The sequence below is a fragment of the Danio rerio genome, chromosome 1 (genome assembly GCF_049306965.1).
Source record: "Danio rerio strain Tuebingen ecotype United States chromosome 1, GRCz12tu, whole genome shotgun sequence".
In the NCBI taxonomy this organism is placed as follows: Eukaryota; Metazoa; Chordata; class Actinopteri; order Cypriniformes; family Danionidae; genus Danio; species Danio rerio.
Genome location: NC_133176.1, coordinates 26601910 through 26623228, shown reverse-complemented (window position 1 = coordinate 26623228; position 21319 = coordinate 26601910). Strand labels below are relative to the sequence as shown.

Below are 21319 nucleotides of genomic sequence, written 5' to 3'. Positions count from 1 at the left end.
AATTGCTGCCACATCACGAGGATATGTCCTTGTACAACTGGTATACAACTGGCACCTAAAAAAGCACCACAATTGGCTATATGAGGAGTGTCTTGCAAAAAAGTCCACTGATGGTATTGCCAATGACACTAAATAGTAAATGTTTGAAGAAGTTAATATCTTTTCAGTTGCTTTTTTAAACAATTTCTTACTCCAGTAAGAAGCTACGCTACAGATTATTGAGCTGAATCTTGACTAAAATAATCAAATCGCAATATCTGCTAAAAAAATGTTTTAGAAATTAGATATGTTTCCCAAATCGCACAGCCCTAGTACTTAGTATAATAAAAACATTGCTGTTTCTACCTCACTTGTATGTTGACTGTGGCGTAATAAAAGCTCTGCTGTTTTTGTGCCGTGTCACAATCATTTCACATCATGAGTTATTTTAGCACTTTTATTTTACTTCAATGAGTTTCAGCCTTATTTTGCTTCATATTATCATGAAAATAAGTTTCAAATTCTGTAGCTCATGTATAAATGTGATTTCTGCTGGATTCCTTCAATGTAATGAAGACAACAACTCCCATTATCTCTCACTCAGACACTGCGTAGTGCTTTCCACTCATGGACTTTAAGTGAGCTGCCCAAGTATAGTAACGGCCACCAAAGTATATTTAGTGAACATTTTCTTTTTTACTGTTGTTAACATCCTTTATATATTTTTTGTATCCGCCCAATAACCAAACATCCATGATTGATTAAGTAGTGGAAAATCTACTCTCGTTTTTTCCCATTTCGTTCTGTGCGCGAGAGACCTGTCAACACTCCCACAGACAGTCTCACTTGCTCTGCAGACCCACAGATGCGCAAACAATTTGTCTGGTCTGGGTTCTAAATCTCCTAAAATGTCAGGGATTCAAGTTCTGCTATTGCTTTTTAAAGCTTGTGTGCACTTACAGTACCTTTTTACTCAAGCTTACTTTCGTTTGGCTTCACAACTGACAGTGATGAGAGCGAGAGAAACATTAAATAATTATTTTTTAAAATCTAAACGACTCAGAAAAACTACTATATACTTGAAGGGGATGAAATGACCGTTCTAAACTGGCTGCAAAATGTGTGTACACCATTAGTAACGGTTAATCAACATATTTGCTTTATTTAAATAATCTACACATTTAAATCTTGTAATTCTGATCATTTGAGATATTGTCTGTTTTTATTCCCTTTTACTGTCCTTTATTTCTCGTTTGCTGATTATTTTATTAATTTGATAGTCTTAATTTTTTACATAGGCTATTTTATTCACAAATCTAAAATGCTTTGGCATTCAAGTTTACTTTAAACTTGAAAGAAAGAGAGAAGCAGATTTTACCTGTCAGAGGGTGCACACGGCTCCCGAGTAGCATAAAAGAGAAATTGTGGATGTCTTTTTTTTACTTTAACACTTTAAAAAGAAAGTGTATAATAAATAAAATTATTGTTAATAATTAAATAATATATTGTTTGTCGCATATAGTTAACTATTTCTGTGATTTGGGTAAATAGTTTCAATTCAGCTACTACTGCAAATATATTTCAAACCTGTGTAAAGCACTGCTGCATCATAAAATACTTATTTGTTTGTTGTGAATATGTGCCTTCTAGTGGCAAAAATGACATACTGTGCCATTAAAAGATAAATTCTAAAATACAAGTATTGTAGTATAAAGGTTTTAGGCCCCCACTAAGCTCTCAAACAGACTTTCAAGGTGCCTTAACAGTACTTAAATTGTATAAAATTTCATAAATTTTTATGCCATGTAATGTTAAATGTAATTGATAAAATGTGAAGTGAGGGAATGTTTAGGTAGTGTGTGTGTGTAAATACAATTGTCTAGCTATGCCAGGCTTTAAAATGTTTTGGTTAAAGTTTAATTGAGATTTGCATTGTAATATAAATTCAGAAGTTAAGTGAAATGCCTAAGAACGTAGTATCATTGAATTGAAAATGCTACTAAAACTGATAAAAAGAAACGCAAAAAACACAGAATCAAGGGATTTAGATTTTTTTGCCTTTTTAAACCTATTTTCAGACTGTTTTAAAACTTCCTGCTAAATGACTCTCCATAGCAATTGTGTCTTGCGTTCACTTGTATATAGTAGACAATGTATGTCTTTAATCTTAAGGTTCTTCAGTTCCAACTCCAAATGTTTTTGTGCCTAAAAACTTTCAGATTGTTCCATTCAGTCTGTTATGGCCATTTGCGTTCTGCATAAATAAGGTTCTACTTGTATAGTATCAATGTAGCACATTTATATGCAAGTCTTTGCCACCAGACAAATCAGAGCTCTGAGATCATATCTGGATGCGCAGATGAGTCTTTCCAATCAGTTTCACCTCTCTTACCTGTGAGCTGGAACCTTCTTCTGGAAACTCTTCCAAACGTTGTCTGGCAGCCCCCCATTATTAGCCCACCCGTCTGCTCTAGACTCACTGGAGTGTAAAAGTGGGATGATGAACAGGTGAAGAGTGACTGGATGGTGTTGCAATGAGGAAAATGCATGCTATATTTTCTGGATAATGAGCTGATGAGACAGAATGTCCATCAGGAATGATGCAAGGCCTGGCTCACCTGTTTTCCCAAGTATTTTATATTTTAAGCCACCAAACTTTGGAGTATTTGGTGCCTGAGATGCATCCAAGGAAACTTATTCGAGGAGATATTTTGCATTTTTTTTAGTGCAGTTCCACTCATAGACACATGAGGCCACCATAGACTTAAAGTTAGTATTTGAGTTGTGCTTTATCTGATTCTACATCAGTCGTTTTCTTGTGAAAATTGACATGCATATGTTTTGTTACAGCTGTCCTAGGTGAAGTTACTGTAGCAGCTTCACCAGTAACAGTCCCATTCCTCTCGGTTAATCAGTTCTAGATTTGAGCCAGCTGTGAAAACATCCTCCTGTGTCAGAACTAATGGGCTGTATCTGAAATCGCCCTCGTTCCCTCATTCACTATTTCCTGTATTAGTCTGCAAATATAGTTCACCTAAAGGGATAGTTAACCCAAATATAAAAATTTACTTACAATTTACTCATTCTCAAGTGGTAGAAAGTACAGTTAATTGCGTTAATTCTTAGAAGGGTTTTGCATGATAAGTGGCTTTAGAGCAGGGTAGTCCAAACTCGTTCCTGGAAGACCTCTGTCCTGCATAGTTTAGTTCCAATTTCCTTCAACACACCTTCCTGGAGGTCTCTAGAACACCTAGAAAGAGCTTGATTGGCTAGTTCAGGTGTGTCCAATTGCGGTTGGAACTAAAATATACAGGAGACCGACCCTCCAGGAACGAGTTTGGACACCCCTGCTTTATAGCATAGGTCTTAAACTCTATTCCTTGAAGGGCCGCAACTCCACTCAGTAATTAAACACAGTTGATCAAACTAATCAAGGTGTTCAAGACTGCTAGAGACTATTAAGCAGGTATGAGTTGGAGCTGGTTGAAGCTAACTATGTAGAGCTGTGGCCCTCCTAGAATTGAGCTTGAGACCATTGCTTTAGAGTTTAACTGTCTTACCGTTTTGATTAATCCACCTGGAGTGGTGGGAGCACTTTTAGTTTAGCTTAGCATAAATCATCACCAGTAGCATCTCGCTCAAAAAAATAAAATAAAATAAAATAAAAATTAAAAAATCAAAGGATTTTGATCATTTTCTTAATTAACTTCTCTGTAGTTTTACAGTACATAACCTAAGACTGACAGAGAATTTTAATTAGCTTTCCTAGGTTTAGTTATAAATTCTAGCTTGATATAGACCATTTCAATGTCGTCATGTCATTGGTCCATGAACATTTACTGCTTGTTATCAAACTGTTTCATGACTGTAACAAGGGGCAATTCAATCATAACTTAATGTTAAAACAGCTATCATAACATTATTTATAAATGTGTGTCTTTGGCTTCTGAGAAGCTATAGAAATTAAAAATGTAAAACAGGAAATATGCTGGGTCTGTTTTTGTTTACATCTCTAAGTGGTTTATAGCTAAGACTATAGAATTAAGTGCACCTTAGGAGGTCCACTATGGTTTCGGAGCCCACTACATATGGCTGCTCTCTCAAATGGTGCACTATTTGTGAACAATTTTGGATGGATCCCTATTCTTTTAGACTGAATTACAGGCAAATCTGCATCTATTATTTTTATTTTACGATCACAGCAAAAATCACACTTTGAAGTTGACATTTTAATTTCCAAAATGGGCCTCTCTTGCATTTATGTATTTTACGGTGTGACTTAAGCAAATAAAAAATGCCATTATTCAATTTTATGCCATAAATTCTTATATCCCAAAAAGTGGCAAGAATACATTAAATATCAATTTTTTTTTAAAAACACCCAAAAATAAAAATGTTGATCATTTACAGCAAATCATTAAGCAGTACACGAGGTTGGTGATACTTTTCATCAGTAGTATAAATTTCAAACTAAATATTTAGCTAAAACTTTTTAATTTGTCATTCAAAGTACAAGTATGAGGATGTGAGCATTTTGAGTAAAAAAAAAGCACAAGCAAAACAAAATTAATACTCATGGCTTCTGGTAATACTGAAGACCTTTACATAAATTAAGCTTTAAATTACAAGATTGTTATCTTTAATTCACAGTCTAGACAAACTGTTTTCAGTTTTATAATAGGCAGTTATTTAAATATTAATATTTCACCTTTTTGCCAACTAACTAGGGCTGTGCGATTTAATCAAAATCGAATTGCAATCGTGATTTGAATCATTGTGATTAGCTTATTGAAGAGGCTGTGATATGGAATATGTATAGTTGAAGTCAGAATTGTTAGCCCCCCTTTAATTTTTTTTTTTTCCCTTTTTAATTATTTCACAAATGATGTTTAACAGAGCAAAGAAATTTTCACAGTATTTCTGATACTTTTTTTTTTTCTTCTGGAGAAAGTTTTATTTTGGCAAGAATAAAAGCAGTTTTTAATTTAATAAACAACATTTTAGGGTCAAATGTTAGCCCCTTTAAGCTATATATTTTTTCGATAGTCTACAGAGCAAACCATCGTTATACAATAACTTGCCTAATTACCCTAACCTGCCTAGTTAACCTAATTAATCTAGTTAAGCCTTTAAATGTCACTTTACGCTGTATAGAAGTGTCTTGAAAAATATCTAGTCAAATATTATTTACTGTCATCATGGCAAAGATAAAAGAAATCAGTTATTAGAAATGAGTTATTAAAACTATTAAGCTTATTTACGTTTGAAAAAATTCTTCTCTCCAATAAAGAGACAATAGGGAAGAAAATAAACTGAGGGCTAATATTTCAGGGGTTTAATAATTCTTAATTAATAAGACTTCAACTGGATTATTTCATTTCCCCATCCTAGAGCAAATGCAGTGTGTGACAGTCCTACTAGCCAATCTGCCCCTTATCAGTCATTTTAGTTTTCTGAGTGTTCTGTATTTTTATAATAATTTTTTTTATTTTTATAAAAAGCTACATCATCTCCCTGATTTGAGTTGAACTTGTTTACAGAAAGGTAAAGCCATTTTATTTGATCTTACTGCTTGCTCATGAGAAATTTGAGTTTAATTTCTGAATATTTAAGAACAAACTTGAATAAATGTTGAAGTTAATATCTTTCCAGTTCCTGTTTTTAAAATAACACTCACTGCAATTTAGCAGTAAGATGCTACAATACAGATTAAGATGGCGCTTGACTGCAATAATAAATTGCAAATCAAATCGAAATCGCAATATATGCCAATTAGATATTTACCCCAAATCGCACAGCCCTGCTAACTCATAATCATTCCATTTTTAACTTCAAGCCAAACTGAACACACTAGCATTGAATCTTTTTCCTTCAGGAATATTCTAAAATGGTGTTTTACAGTATGTGTAATATTCAGGCAAACAGCACCTGTTTATCGTCTGTCATAAGCTGTGTCTGTCATCAGCTAAATGTGAAGTTGTTTTTTAAATGAACCATCTCTGAGATTTCCACCAACAAACTTTATGCTTTCTAAGAATTAGCCTGTGCTGCTTTTGGTTCAATTCTGTGCTTTAGGATTTAAATTTAATTGTTAAACTTTGTACTAAACATACACGAAAAACCATGAATAAAGGAAACATGATTCAAATACTCCTCAAACTATTATCTTTGACGACTTACAGTGGGTTTATGAACAGCAGAGTGTTTCAATGCCCTTGCAGACCGTCCATGTGGAAAACTCTTGTCTTAGAGCTTCACTGGAGGATCGCCTTTTGTTCTAAATATGCCATTGTCATAAAAAAACAAAAAACCCGTCCCTGAATAACCTTGTGAAGAACTTTTTTCCCTCAAGCATCTCAGGCATAAATGATTCATGAGCATTTGAATTTTTAATCGCTCATTTGGTTGTTTTACTCTCAAATGAGTCGACTGCAGGCTTTTGGCCTGGTCTGCATGTTATAGCTGTGCTGTGTTTGTTTTCATGCTCTCACACACAATAGTCTCTGATTATTTATTCTGTTTTAGCGCTGTAGAGGAAGAGCGTGTATTGTTCTTTCATCTTGGTACTTGGTAGTTGTATGAAATAGGTTGACTTAAATGTAGAAGAGCTGTATTTAATACCAATTAAACTAAAGAAATGGACTTATTGACATAACAAGGGGAAAGCCCAAATTAGTTGATCTTGTTAAAGAAACGTCCCAATGATGTGTGTTATAAGAAATACATGTTTGTTTCCAATCTCTTTTTAACTTCAGTTTCAGGTTTAAAACCAACTAAAGCCAAACCATATTATAACCTTTTTTAATATATTTTCATAATGTTTAATTTCCACTCTCTTTACAAGCATGCAACCTTTTAATGTTATCAGTGATTTTATGTTCTCTCTGAGTGTTACTTCAGTGCCATGTTTATTTTGAGATCAGATATCATTAATTTAACCCTTTGACTGCTTGTCACACTGTCACTAGAGCAATGGTTCATCCGAGTTTGTGTGTTTGTATTTTTTTACATACAGTGTGTATGGACAAATGTGTCAGCAGTATATGTAGTCATTTAAGAGTGTAGTCTGGTTTTTAAGATTACTCTTCTGACCTCACAAATGCCCCATGGTAATTATTTGGTATATTTTAGTTTACAATCAATAAGAATGCTTCGAAAGAAAGAATGAAAATTAGCATTTTATTCTCATTGATTCATTTATTCATTTTTCTTTCGGCTTAGTCCCTTTATTAATCTGGGGTCGCCACAGCGGAATGAACCGCTAACTTATCCAGCATGTTTTACGTAGCAGATGCCCTTCCAGTTGTAACCCATCACTGGAAAACACTCTTACACATTCATTCAAACACATACACTACAGACAATTTAGCCTACCCATATCATCTGTACCACATGTTGTTGGACTTGTGGGGAAACCGGAGCACCCTCACAAACATGGCGAGAACATGCAAACTCCTCACAGAAACGCCAGCTAAGGCTCGAACTAGTGACCTTCTTGCTGTGAGGCGAATGTGCGACCCACTGCCCAACTGTGCAGCCCTTCTCTTTCTTTATTATTAATTATTTTTTTATTATTAAATAATTTTTTTATTTAAAAGTATTAAACAATGCGTAATTTTTTGTACATTTAATGAAAATGGAGTCAAATGTTATAAGGTCCAGCAGTGTCAGGAGGGTAGCTAATGTAGCTCTTTTGGTTTATTATTTCTTTTTTGATCATGAATCACTTTTTTTTTTTTTTTTTTTTTCCACAAATGTCACTTTAAAAGACTTTAGCCAGTTTGAAAATTGTCATTTTAGTATTCATTTATTTAGTATTCTTAGTATTTTTTAAAATTGTTTTATATAAAGACTTGGTAAACTTTGAATTATTACACATGCTTTTGTTCTGTCTTTATTTCCTTTTTGGCTTTACTGTATATTTTTAAAGTTTTTATTTACAATTTTTATCATCCATTCATCAATCTTTCATTCATTAGCACTTTTAGTTTTGTTTTTCATTCAATACTGTCAGTGCTTCCCACAGGTTTGAAATATACTTGCGATGATGGCTGAATTGAGACACATCTTTTACCCATGGCATATAAATGGGTAACTACATGTGACACAAAAAAATATATGATTTTTAACAATACTGATGTATTATGACACTGTTATACACTGTTTCCTTTCAATGGGTTACAGTTCAGGTTGCTTTATTGGCATGACATTAAGTACGTTTTGCCAAAGCATTTTAGATGTGTATAATTAACATATACAGCAAAAATTAATTGCCGGACAAATTTTTGAAAATAGACTATCACTAAAAAGGATATTTATTAATAATTCATTAATAGTTAGAATAAAAAGTGTAGATTATTTAAGAAAGACAAATGAGTTAATTGACCATTTCTGATGGTCTACATTTATTTTGCAGCCAGTTTAGATGTCATTTCGTCCTCTTTGTGTGTTTTTAGTAAAGTTTTTCTGAATTGTTTAAAGAATTTAAGGATTTGTTTAAATTAAATCATATACTTTTTCTCTCTGTCTCGCTGCTTTGTGCGATGTGAGCTGCGAAGGTAAGCGGAAAGTAGTCTTATAAAAAGAGTAATGCAAAAACGCAACAACTTTAGAAAGTGAAAGCAAAAGTCGACTCCCAGACATTTTAGGAGATTTAAAAACAAAAAAAAAACTGGCTACAGTCGCTGGATGCATATTTAAGCCTCAAAAAGGCCCATCTCTGGTTCTCTGTAGAGCCAGAGACTGTCTGAGGAATTGTTGTTGACAGTTCTCACGCACATACAATGAGCAGTATGAAATGTGTAGAGAGGATTTTCCACTGGTTAATCAAATGCGGATGTTTCGTTATCTTTGGCGGATACAAAAAAAAAGTGTAAAAGAATGATAATATTGGTATAAAAAAAAAAAAAAACTGTCTTCAAATATACTTGGGTGGCCGTTAATAAACCTGGGCGGCCCGCCTGAGTACAGACTGTGTGTGTTATTCAAGCTTCATTTCAATTAACAAATGATTTTAAATAGTTTTGATTGCAACAACAATTTTGCAAATCGCTGTTATGTTATTTTTGCTTATTATTGAGTTATTGTGTGAACATAAAAAGCTTGTTTTTCACGAGAAAAAAAACAGGGAAGTGCATTTTTATGAGATCCTTGGCATTGTTGATGTTTTCTTCTTCTAAGATTTGTTTCATTTTCTCTGAAGAAGTGCTTGTGTTCTTCTGTGTGAAGTTGTGGTGTGATCTGTGTTTGATCTCTCAAATGAAAGTTCCCTTTTCTTCCTTTCCAGACCCTACTTTCTTCCCCCAATGGCCCTAAAGAGGCTATATTTAAAAAGCGACGGGCATGCAGAATAAAGGATTCCTCCTAACAGAAGGCTGTGCCTGACATTCTGCAGGAGCCAGGGTTAAATCCCTTGCATTTCTGGCATTCCCTGCAATTACTTTGTGCCAGTCATGCTAACGGGCCGAGGCTCAGCAGTGCACATACGGCACATAGTTGTGCGCCATGAGATTAGGGGAAGGCTTATGTGGGTCTGTATGAAGTGAGAGGACAGAGGCTTATGGGTTTTCAGGGCAGGGCTAAAAATGAGATCGGCCCTCCCGGGTCAATTTGATTCGAGTAAACCCAGTGTCTCTTCCTCACAGGACCACTTTATGTTCCACAAAAGCACTTTGCGCTAGAGAAGATGTTAAAAATAAAGCTCTGAAACAAACAGAATATGCTCTGGGGCGCCTAAAATGCAGATACTAATGCGTTTCATTATCTTAAAGGAATGAAAGAAGTTGGCCTGAATGCAACTTTTTTATTTATTTATTTATTTATTTTTATAAGTTTTTTAAAAAATAAAGGAGCTTTGCAGCTCTATAATAAAAAGCAGTTTTCAGTGGTGATCACCATACAGTTTCATACACAAATATGTGAATCCCCAAATATGAAAACATTTTTCTTTGGCTCCATCCTAAATTACTTCTCTACATTGTAAAAAAATGCTGTAAATTGTACAGTATTACTGGGAGTTTTGGTTTCTAGTAATGTGGTAAAATTTACAAGTTCACTGTAAATGAGCAATTACAATTGTGCTTTAGTTTTTTTAGTGCACTTTTTATAATACAAATTTCAATTTTGGTTGCCAGTAATACTGTAAATGTTACAGCATTTTTTTTACAGTCTACTTAAAGGTGTAGTTCATTGAAAAGTTTCTTTTATCAGCCTTTGCTTGTCTTCTACTTTTTCCAAACATATTTTTCTTTACTTTTCTAAACAAAGCACAACATACATTTAGAAAAATGTTGGCATACCAAGCAATTCATGGATGTCACTAACTTCCATAATAGGCAAAAAAAAAAACCACAAAAAAAAACATGCTATGTGTGTCAATGGCTGCCATTGATGGTTTGTTTACCAAGGTTACTGAAAAGACTGTTTAAATTCCCAAAATATTTGGCAAAAAATAACTTTAATAACTAACAATATATAGAGAAAATCCAAAGTGTGTATCAACTATTCATTTAGCCGATTCTTTTATCCAAAGCAACTTGATAACAATAGTGCAGTAGAATAGCGTTGCCGTCATATATCTATGGTAGTTTAACAGTTAGCTTTTTTATACATACACACAAACATGCACACATCCACAAGCAAGTGCATCGTACACAAACACACACACATGCACAATCATGTGTATATGCGGGAAGCAGATTCAGAATTGCACTAGTTTTTCAGAAAGATGGATCATTTGTGCCTGAGGCAAACTAACTGTTAGTCACATGACAATAACAATGTATTGAATGTACGTTGTCTGGATTACATTTCGATTACACGTTCACACTATATAGAACACACAAATGTGCAAAGTACTTGCTTGGATGAAGAGGATCTAATTTTGTGGCCAAACATTAACTCCGCATCAAATTGTATAATTGTAGTTTATCATTCACAGTATGAGTAAACTCTGGAAAAGTACTGAGGATATACAGTATCTCAACTTCAAGTTGATTTCAGTAGTAAAACTTTATGTACTTCAGGGTTGTGTAACTTTATTCATATTTCAGACTTGTTTATATGGCTAAATATATTATGAAGGTTGGATTTAGGCACACCTGCTGTTTTCTGTAGGAAACCCAGATTTACAAGCCTTTAAAATGTTAGTAGTTGTCGGATGCCATGTGGAGCACGACTGCTGTCATGACTGCTGATGGCTAGCTTGAAATGTTGACTCTTAGACTGTTAAGGCAGATATATTAGCTGTTTGTGTGCCTCCTCATTAATTATGTAAATTAAGGGATTTTGCCTGTCTCTTAACAATGAACTATTTTACAGTGTTGGCAGTAAGTTAGTCTATTTTTTTTTTTTTGCATAGTCAAAACATATAATTAAACTTAATTACCTGTTGCTCTGTAAAGTTTAATAACAGTGTTTTTAGGAACAATGTAATACAAAAGCTTTTGATTTTTATTAAACTATGAAACCTAAGGTTTCAACAAAAATACAATTAATTAGTCGTATGAATAAATAATATTCTTTAACCAAATGTTTAATAAATATTTATTTTAATGTCTAAAATGCATTTATTTGTTTTTTTTATTGTTGTTATTAAAAGCAGTAAAACACCAAATAAAGGTGAATACAAAACAACAGGTTTATAAAATATAAAACTAATATTATATAAAAAATATTTTTATATCCTGTCACTGGCACACCAGGCTGAATTTGCCTCAGGTGTGTGTGGCCTTGGGTATTACCACATCAAACACCCTGCTTTCTCATGCCACAGTGTCTTCATAATATTCCATTGTGGTCCACCATCCTCCTTCTGCCATCATTATGTTTTATGGTGAAGCCAAACTGCTTGCATACCTCTGAATGTTGCTGCAGGCTCTTTCTTCTGCTTCTGTGACGGCCCATTTACACAAACATGTTGACCCATTTACACAAACATAACTATTTTGTCTGTGTAGTGTCCTTGCAACTCGTTAATAAACAAGTCTTTGAGAGCATTATGTTTGACAGTTATTCTGAAAGTTAAAATAATGTCCTTAACCATGGTGTCATGGTCTGCACAGATCAACCCCAATCTGTGAACGCATCAAGTTGAGTAATTCCAGTGTTCTTGTAATTCACCCATACAGATTTGGTTTTTAAGTTCATTTGGAATTTGAATTCTATATGTTGACCAGGAAAAAGATGCTTTGTTTTAGGGATGTCCAGATGTCTCAGACTTATTTGATTTTGAGCATCAACTGATACTGAAAGTCGATCTGATACTTCTGTAATGCATTTAAAAAAGAGTAAAGAAGAGTGAAGAAACAGATCCAGGATGTTCCTTATGCTTTATTTAATTCACCTTATTTTAACATTTAACAGCTCCATCAACAAACAGAGCACTTCTGTGAGGTAGCTTGAACCATCAAGTAATAAATAAAATCAATTCTTCACTTTCGAACTTTAGTGCAACTGAAAATCTAAAGTAAAATTTATTATAAAAACAAATAGCACTTCAACTTAAAATACCAGGCACGCAATCCCAAATTTACATAACTCACAGTTTGCCATGGCAATGTTGTTTTCATCAACTTTATCTGCTTAAGTCAAGTCATGATGTCTCGGTGACGTATGAAATACTGTTTTTTGGTCAAAGCCGCTACTTATTTGAATTAAGAAAATATGTTTGACCACTTTTTAGTCATATCACACATTAGAGTGAGTTTTAAATGCAATCATAGTATACACAACAGTATCTGGGCTTGCTGCATCACAAATACCAAAATGTTTTCAATTTATAAAAATATATCACTTTCTGCCCATCTGATATTAGGCATGGATATATTTATAGCGCTCGTGATTTTCGAAAGTGTTACATTGCTTTTTAAACGTTTATTATTATGATTTTATAAGTACCCCCATACAGTTTGATAAAGCGCTTGGACCCGGAAGCCACTCTGAACAAGTGGATAATACCTCCAGACCGCAGACATACTTGTGCTCTCCGCTTCAAGCTGCTTCTGTGTTCTACTCTGCCAGCATTTAACCAATAGCGTCTCTGCAACAAAATGATGTCATGCCGCACGCGTTGCTGTTTCTGTGTCCAAAAAGGTGTAACTCTGTGCCACCACATAGATGTTAAAGTAATCAAGTCCTTATCGGGAGGTAATGTTCAGTCGGATCGAGCCTGAAAACGTGTGATTGGGCCTTATTTCCGATCACATGATCAGATCTCGACATCCCTACTTTGTTTTCAGGTTAGTTGTGTGTTTTGTGCTTTTTACACGCTATGGGCAAGCCAGTGGACCTTCTCTTGTCTGTGGAGTTTTGCTAATGTGAATTATTTTGTTTGCACCTTTAGTGTTTGCAAATGTGAGAAAAGTAAATGTGTATCACTCATGTAAGTCTCAGAGGCCTCGTTGCTCCATGATGGACTAGCTAGGGAAGTAGATTCATGTGCTTGTGTGTTTGTGTGGGGGCAGTTCAGTACAGGACAGCTGCTGCTGGGCCCAGCATACTCACTCACCAGTGACATCAGACCCTCTGATATTTTAAAAGGGGCCACAGTCCAGGGCAGCGAGCTTGGTGTGAACACTTAAAACTGTTGTGTCTCTTAAAGCTCTTGTGTGTTGGATTCTGGGCAAGTTTAGTTATTCAGGTACTGAGTAACTCCCACCAGTTTTCTTCTTCTGGGATATGACCCACTAGCCTTGGGTTTGCAATGCTGCGGCATTGCCCTATTCCCCGTTTCTCATCCGGCCCGAGGAGAAAGATGACCAAGTCCTCGGGCAAGGAGAAGGCTCCACAGGCTCCCCCGGAGAGCCTGGCACTGGAGCTGGCTGACCCCAAGGAAGTCACCAAGGAGCCTATACCCCCCCAGAAGGTCCTCAAAATCTTCAGCATCAACATTATAGCTCAAAGTCTGCCCTTCTGTCGCAGACGGGTGAGTCTTATGGGTTGAATCACGACTGTGCCCTTTAGCATGCTTGTTGTAATGCCGTTTGCTTGGTTCAGGAATAAATAGCTCGTTTGACTACATGGTTGAACATTTTATTTTGTGGTTTGAATATATACTTAAATGTGGAAATGATGCAATTATGTTTTCTTTTTTTTTTTAGAAATGTGCGTTATCACGCAGTGACGTGCGAGTCTGTACTCGCCATTTATGTCACTACACTATTTTTAACATTTAGAACTTGGACAATGTTTGTACCTATTCTTTAAAAGAAAAAAATGTGTTTACTTGACGTCCCTAATTTGCATATGTAAGATTTTGTTACTGTTGCCCTGGAAATTTCAGTCATAGTATTATGCTTTTGATATTTAAATAGAATCGGTGCACTCTGGTGCTGTTTAAAATGCATTGAGAACTGCTGGGATTGTGAGTCATCGTTCAACCTTCAGCCTTCCTGTCATTCTTAAACCAACAATAGCAGTAATTGCTCGGGCACAGTCAAGAGACTCTATATAGCTGTGCCGATGTATCAACATGTCATATGGTGTTGCATTGGTGTCATTTGGTTCTGCTTTTTTCAGAAGTTACATGTGAATTCAATTGCTTGTTCAAGATTGATAAAGGTGCACTTTAGTTAAATAACATTTGGATCGTTATATTGACCAAAACAGATATTGTGATAGAAAAAAATATAAAGCTGACACTTGTTCGAGGCATGTTTTTGTCACCAAGACATTTGTCTTTATGCCATATTTATTTTAGTTGCAACCAAGATCCCATTCGGTGACCTTAAAAAGGCTCTCCTAGGACTTCCTATTTATAACCCTGCCCAGATCCCAAAAAAATGTATTGATTGGCTGGGAAAGCAGCTGCTCTGTAGTCTTCTGAACGCACCAGTTCTATATTATAGCGACGCATGTGCTGCATAGTCAAAACAGGAGTGGCCGGAAGGACACTGTACATGACAGCTCGGTTCATTGAAGACTTGCAATGTTACACCAACTGGCTTAACGTTTGATTTATGACCTTCCGGTAACAGACATTGTTAAACTAACTCATTGGAATATGATGTTGTTGGGTACAGCAGACAAAAAGTTAAAATTGAGTTGGTTGAAGTAATTTGCCTCCAATCATTAAATCATACTTTCGGAAACTTCTTTTTATAGTCGTTGCCATTTATGGCGGCCTCTATTGTAGCCTTAGGTGTCTAATGTCATTTGCTTTTGCATTTAGCCTCGAGTTATTGGCGTTATCACAGATGCTCTCAACCTTAAAAAGGTGTTTTTAAATTTGATGGAGTAATGAAGAGGTGATGTAAGCATATTCCAAATAATCTTTGTTTTTTTCACGTAGTGATGGGGAATTAATCAAAGTAATCGAAATCGACATTCAAAACCTATAATCGATCTATTTTTTCCAGGTCAAAATTTTCAATTACTTCCCCAGTCATGTGGGGAGTCACGCAATCCTGCTCTGTTAAGGCTGTTTTTATTCTTATTATATTATGATTTACACTTATTACATTATTCTGACATTATACTTCTGCCAAGAGCACATCTGGCGCAGCCCGCGCGCCTCTCAAAAAAATGTATCTATACGTCAACAATGCATAGCGCATGATTTGTGATTGGTCAGTTTGGTATCGGTGATGAGGGTTTGAGATGTGGAGAGGCTTCTTTTAGGCAATTTGTATTTTAATTTGTTCAGCAATAATGTTCATTAAATAACCCTAGGTAATAGATAGTGTTTCAGTTATTTTATAATCAAGTAATGCTTCCTTTAATCAAAAAATCTTTCTCTTGTTATACGTGAGCATTTTTACTGTACAAAACTATGAGGGTAAAAACATAAAAAAATATATATAAAAGAATTATTTAATAATTGTAAAGGAGTTAAGATGTTTAATTAATCGAGATTTTAATTGTAGACCAAATTGCCCGGCCCTACTTTGACTACTAGTATTCTATTTATCATTTGCACAATAAAGCAAATGATGGTTTTAATAAGCTAAGTCAACATAATGGAATGGAGGAGGACGTACTGTATCAATGCAGACTGTAGTTGGTGCTGAAAAATCTGCTCTGACATATTAGGGATTATATTGTATAGTAGTATTAAAGTTTAATACTTTATTACAATATTACTCTTTCACTATATTGATGATCACATAAATCTGACTCTGAGGATTAAAAAGAATACAAGACCTCAATTCGTTTTTTTAAGCAATAGGTAATGCAATAGATACTGTATATAGCTGCTTTAATATGTTAGAAGGGGGGAGGGGGTCTTTCATAAGGTATTTGTATTATATCTGAAGCTTTAATCATTTGAAAACCTTTGAAACAGAATATTTATTATAGTTTTATATCAACTAAAGCAAAAGAAGAACTTTGCAATATTTGCACTGCAGCCCATTGTTCGGTGCTTAATTTTTTTTTCTCTCACCACCAGTGTTCTCAAGAGATTGAGGATGTTATGGGAACCAACTGAATGATAAGGCAAGGAGAAAGCCAAATAAAATGGTCCGTATCACTAACGTGCACATGTTCCTTTCAGAAGATTAACTTCGGGAAACGTTCCTCTTGAGGTTTGTCTTTGTTCTCGGAGCGGTGTACAGAATTATCACTGTCCCTTGACTTCCTCCTTTCCTTGTAAAATCAGGCCTCCGCTAAGACTGCAGGGTCTCTTAAATTCAAACAAGAAAGAGGAAAGTTCAAAAATAGATCCGCAAACCTCAACATCACTGAATGGGCATCCCCATGCCTCACCAAATAAGCAGCTGTTTTAGATGCCACCTTGCAGAAGTGACTTGAGATCCACCAGCTGGTGCTAGTGAATGAAATAGCTTGAATTTCTTGTGGTCCCCATAGGCCAATATAAGATCTGTGAAACTTTGCTCAGCATGTTCTGCAGAGTCCACTGAGCATAAAGAAGCAGCTTCTTTTATCATTGTTGAAAGGAAATAGCAAAGATATCCATCAGGGATGAAGTTTAAGATGAAGGTACTCCTTGTTCAAATCCAGAAATTCTGCGAGTCTTCACATGAAGTGTGATTTATGACCAAAAACTTTTGGTTAACTTTTTTTTTAACTTTTTTTTTTTGAATCCCTTACTCATGTGGTATCTCTATTATAAATTGCTGGCAACTTTTACATGAAGTCATGCTGAGGAGACCAAATCATCTTGGTTTCCTTTGGCCTGGTATAAAAGATAGTTGTTTTAGAAGAAGACCCAGAGGAAGTTAACTTAAGTTTTAATGGCAGAGCGTTTGGGTGCGCATTGCTTTTCTATTCCGGTTCTGCTTTGCCATTTGAGTAAAGTGATCCGGTCCTGCCCATCAATGCTATTTCACTGCCATGGACATCACCAGGAGCCATTTGCTACTTGAGCTCTTACCTTTGGCCTGAAAGTCTCACTATATAATTTTCCTTAGAGATCGTTTACCAAAAATGGAGGTGGCACAGTGGCTAGCACTGTCTCATAGCAAGAAGCTCCCTACTTCAAGCTGTAGCAAGGACAAAAACACCTGTGTCAATGTCGGTTTACTCCGGATGCTCTTGTTTCTCCCAATAGGCCAAAGACATGCTCAATAGGTTAACTCAAAAATCTGAATTGTCCCTCTTCTAACTTGTGTGGAAAACTCAGGGCAAACCAAGCTGACTTCAAAGAATTAGAAGTGATAAAAATCATCTCCCTTGGACCGTCTAGTGTAAAAAGCTGCATGTAAACAAACCAAAGAGAAAATTATAACGAATGTTCTGCTACACATATGCAAACCGTAACTGTAAGAGCTGACATCCCACTTCACAGTACTTCTTGCTCTCTACAGAGGGGTTCACTCATGTGAATGTCTAAAATGCTGATAATCCTTGACTACAGATATTAAGTAAACGTGACAAAATGACAGCGATAACTTTGTGTTCCCAGCAAACAGTTTTGTTTAATAGGCGTCCAATAGACATCTAAACATACAGCTTGTCTAAAACCAGGCTAAACTTGGGTTGTCAGTGAAAATATAATAGGTGTCTAAGAATAGTCCAACACTAGACTAGTCGTCAAATAGACCGATTAGACAGACTTTATATGTGAAGTCATTCATTGCTGTTTATTTGATAACTAGTCTTGTTTTTGCCTAAACATAGATGTCTATTAGATTTTCATTGACAGCCCAAATTTAGCCTTGTTTTAGCAAAGACAACTGTTGAGACATCTATTTGATATCTTTTGAAAACAAAAGAATGCTTGCTGGGTTTCCTTTTGTTGTTTTAGCTTCATCACTTCAGTTTTTGTCCCCGCTGAAAAGCCACTCAAAGCACCTTTCTCAGACGGACATGCCGGTTCTACATGCTGAATCGGGCAAACTCTCTCTCTGATGTGAGCCCAACAAGAGGTGATGTGTAGAACACATCAAACCTGACTGAAGCTCACTGATGGCCTGAATGTGCTGTCAACTAGTTTTCCAGGCCTAAGAAGACTTGTATATAAAAAGTGGATTAGTTGGTTCTTGCCATAAATGTAGCCATAGATGCTGAAATGTGGTTAAGAAGAAATTAATCACTCTAATGAAACTGCTGACCATTATGGCATTCCCAACATTCTTGAAGTGTTCCATTGGAGCTTCACACAACTGCTAAGTCTTTTGAAGCCATATGCTGTGAGGAACAGATTGTTATCAGTCAATAGAAAGTTAATTTCTTTTCTTTTTTTTTTTTTTTGGAGTGCATTTATCAAATTATTCTAAAGATTTTTTTTTTTCATCGCATGACAAGCAGACTTCATTGTGCATCTTTTCACTAATCAGGTTTTTTTTTCTGAATGAAAGAAAGAAACAAGTTTGTACAGGATATAGCAGTTGCGTCTGTTTGGAAGACTTAGGTTTAGCCCCTTGCTTTTTTATTTATTTAATTATTTTTATATAACATCAGTTTTTGGTGAATAGACTTTTTAAATAGAGGGATGACAAGAGAAGGTGCATCCCAAACCGCATTCTTATGCACTATTTTACGCCATTTTGTACTATAAATAGTGTAAGTATCGCGTTTACACTGAAAACTCTAAAAAGAATAAGTACACTTTAATTACCCTGATGATGCACTTATTCAACCGGTAAAATTAAGTGTGGAATGATGGACACTTCACACACTCAACAGTCACAGCTTTGCTCACATGGCGGAAAAGGGCGGAGCTTTCAGGCACTCATGTTGGATTACTTTATTTTGGGTTGTGGAAGCAAAATTCTCCCATGAGAGTGATTATATCGCCTCCTAATGGTGATTGCGGTTAAACTCATGGCAAGTATTGTTTGTTACTTTGGTCATTTATTTCACTAATTTGGCAACCGGCAAACGTCATCTGGGAAACGGTTTGAATTTCCGCTTAGTAAAAAAACATTGTTCCATTTTGGACGACACTAGATACATATACTCTGCTGTTGCGTGTGTAAGTGCATAAGTACATAGTGCATAGTGTGCCATTTGGGACGCAGCTCAATTCTTGTAGGTTTAGTTGTCTTCACAATGTGTAAATGTTAAAATTTTCTAATTTTTAGCTGAACTAATCTTTTAACTGGCTCTACCTTTTGAACACTGGGGTTTTAATTGTGTGGATAACAATAAAACATATATATATATATATATATATATATATATATCTATTTATATATATATATATATATACTCTATTTATAATTAACACTATAACAGTTTGTTGTGCATGCATTGTTTAGTTTTTTATTTTTTTTTTAAAGAGTTTTTTTTTTAAGATAGTATGTATACAACTAAGGTCTGCTTGTTTGCTGTATTTTTTGACATGTTATTTTAAATATGTGGCTAAGCAATAACTGATTAGAATTTGTTTTTGATGGCTATTAAAAAAAAAATTCTAGTCTTACACCCTATACATGTAAAATGTCATTTTTGATGGTCTTAGAAAGGTCCTAAAGTTTTAAATTTGACTTGGTGAACCTGCAGAAATCCTGTTTTAATGTCTTCATTTAATTTCCAGGCAGCTGTAGTCATTCTCTTTTGCACTTTTTTTGCCTTTAAATTTTTTACTTTGTCTTCTGAAATTATAAAGACTATATATAAAGGCTTTGTATGTGTTTTTAAAGTGAGCCATGTGCTAACAATCTCACACACAAGAGCTCTGGCCCTCCAGCACATACAAACAAATGAGTGTGGTGAATGTTACATGCTGTGCAGTTCAGACCTTTTTTAAGCTCTGGCTTTGAGGGTTGTCAGTGCACTCAGATTTGTTTTGATGTGTTTGTGTTTCTATGCGCTGCGGTTAGTTCACCATAAGCGCTTTATTTTAAATCGAGACAAGATGGTGCATGTCTTCATGTATGTATAAGCTGAGGGGCAATGTGATGCTAGCGCAGGTTTCATCAAGAATTCTGTTGGATCAGAAAGCAGATTGAAGTCTTAGTCATGTGTCTCTTTGGAAAAACAGATCTTCTCTACAGTCTTCCTTTTTTGAGATGTATTGATTAAATGGATCATAATATTTTGATGCTCATATTGCTCCCCAGATTACTTGGCAAGCACTGCACAGACATCTTTAGAGTCCCCTCTGCTTGCAGACTGTAGTGTAGATCTGTAGATTTAATTATCTGTCTTATGTATACACTCGAAACAGGTCATGCCACAAAGTTTGGATATTTTTCATTTATCAGAGTCTTCAGGCCTGTTGATTTAGCTATGGAAGTGGGGTATCCGAATTAGTTTAAGCAAACTTCGTTTGTCTCACTTTATTCGATCTCCTTTATTTTTGTAAATGATCAATCTACAAAAATTCTATTAAAATTAGGATACAACTTACAACAAACAAAGTTTGTTCCAAAAACACAAATCTTTAAACAAATGTATGAAGTGGTCAAAAATGGTCTGACCCACTCTATTTACACTCCTTTAATGCAAACATTAACGTTAACGAAAATTTCTAATCAGCCAATCACATGGCAGCAACTCAATGCATTAAGGCATGTGGACATGGTCAAGATGATCTGCTGCAGTTCAAACCGAGCATTAGAATGAGCAAGGTGACTTAAGTAATAGAGATGCGCGGTGGGCGGTTATAGCCGCGGACTCCGCGGATAAACCGCGGATCGGGCGGATGACGTTACGAAAAAATAATATTTTAATTAAATTCGGGCGGGTGGCGGGCGGTTGTACTGTTTTTATATTCATAGCTGGCGCACCAACGAAAAAGCCTACTGACTTCACAGAATGGGAGGAGGAATCGGATACACTAATTCTGGATGAAGTGTACAGAAGTATTCCTCTACAAACTTCTGTATAGACGGATCAGCAGAGGAAAATCTACTTTCCTTTTGGGAGAAATAAGGCCAGGCATTCCCCCGACTACAGCACCTTTCCAAGAGAATTCTATGCATTTTAGCAACAA

The 21319-nt window shown here is 35.4% G+C and overlaps 1 protein-coding gene across 6 annotated transcripts in view; it reads left to right on the top strand.

Annotated features, from left to right (window-relative positions):
* The window catches only part of fbxw7 (F-box and WD repeat domain containing 7), a 286374-nt gene that overhangs the window by 140926 nt on the left and 124129 nt on the right, over positions 1–21319 (top strand). For 2 of the 6 annotated variants that reach the window (XM_021473910.2, XM_073951519.1), the window contains exon 1: positions 13524–13903. The exons of the other annotated variants lie outside the window; for them this stretch is intronic. In XM_021473910.2, the coding sequence (XP_021329585.1) occupies positions 13682–13903 (222 nt within the window). In that variant the 5' untranslated portion in view covers positions 13524–13681. Of the gene's footprint in view, positions 1–13523; positions 13904–21319 lie in introns of those variants that run through there. 6 annotated transcript variants of the gene reach the window in all.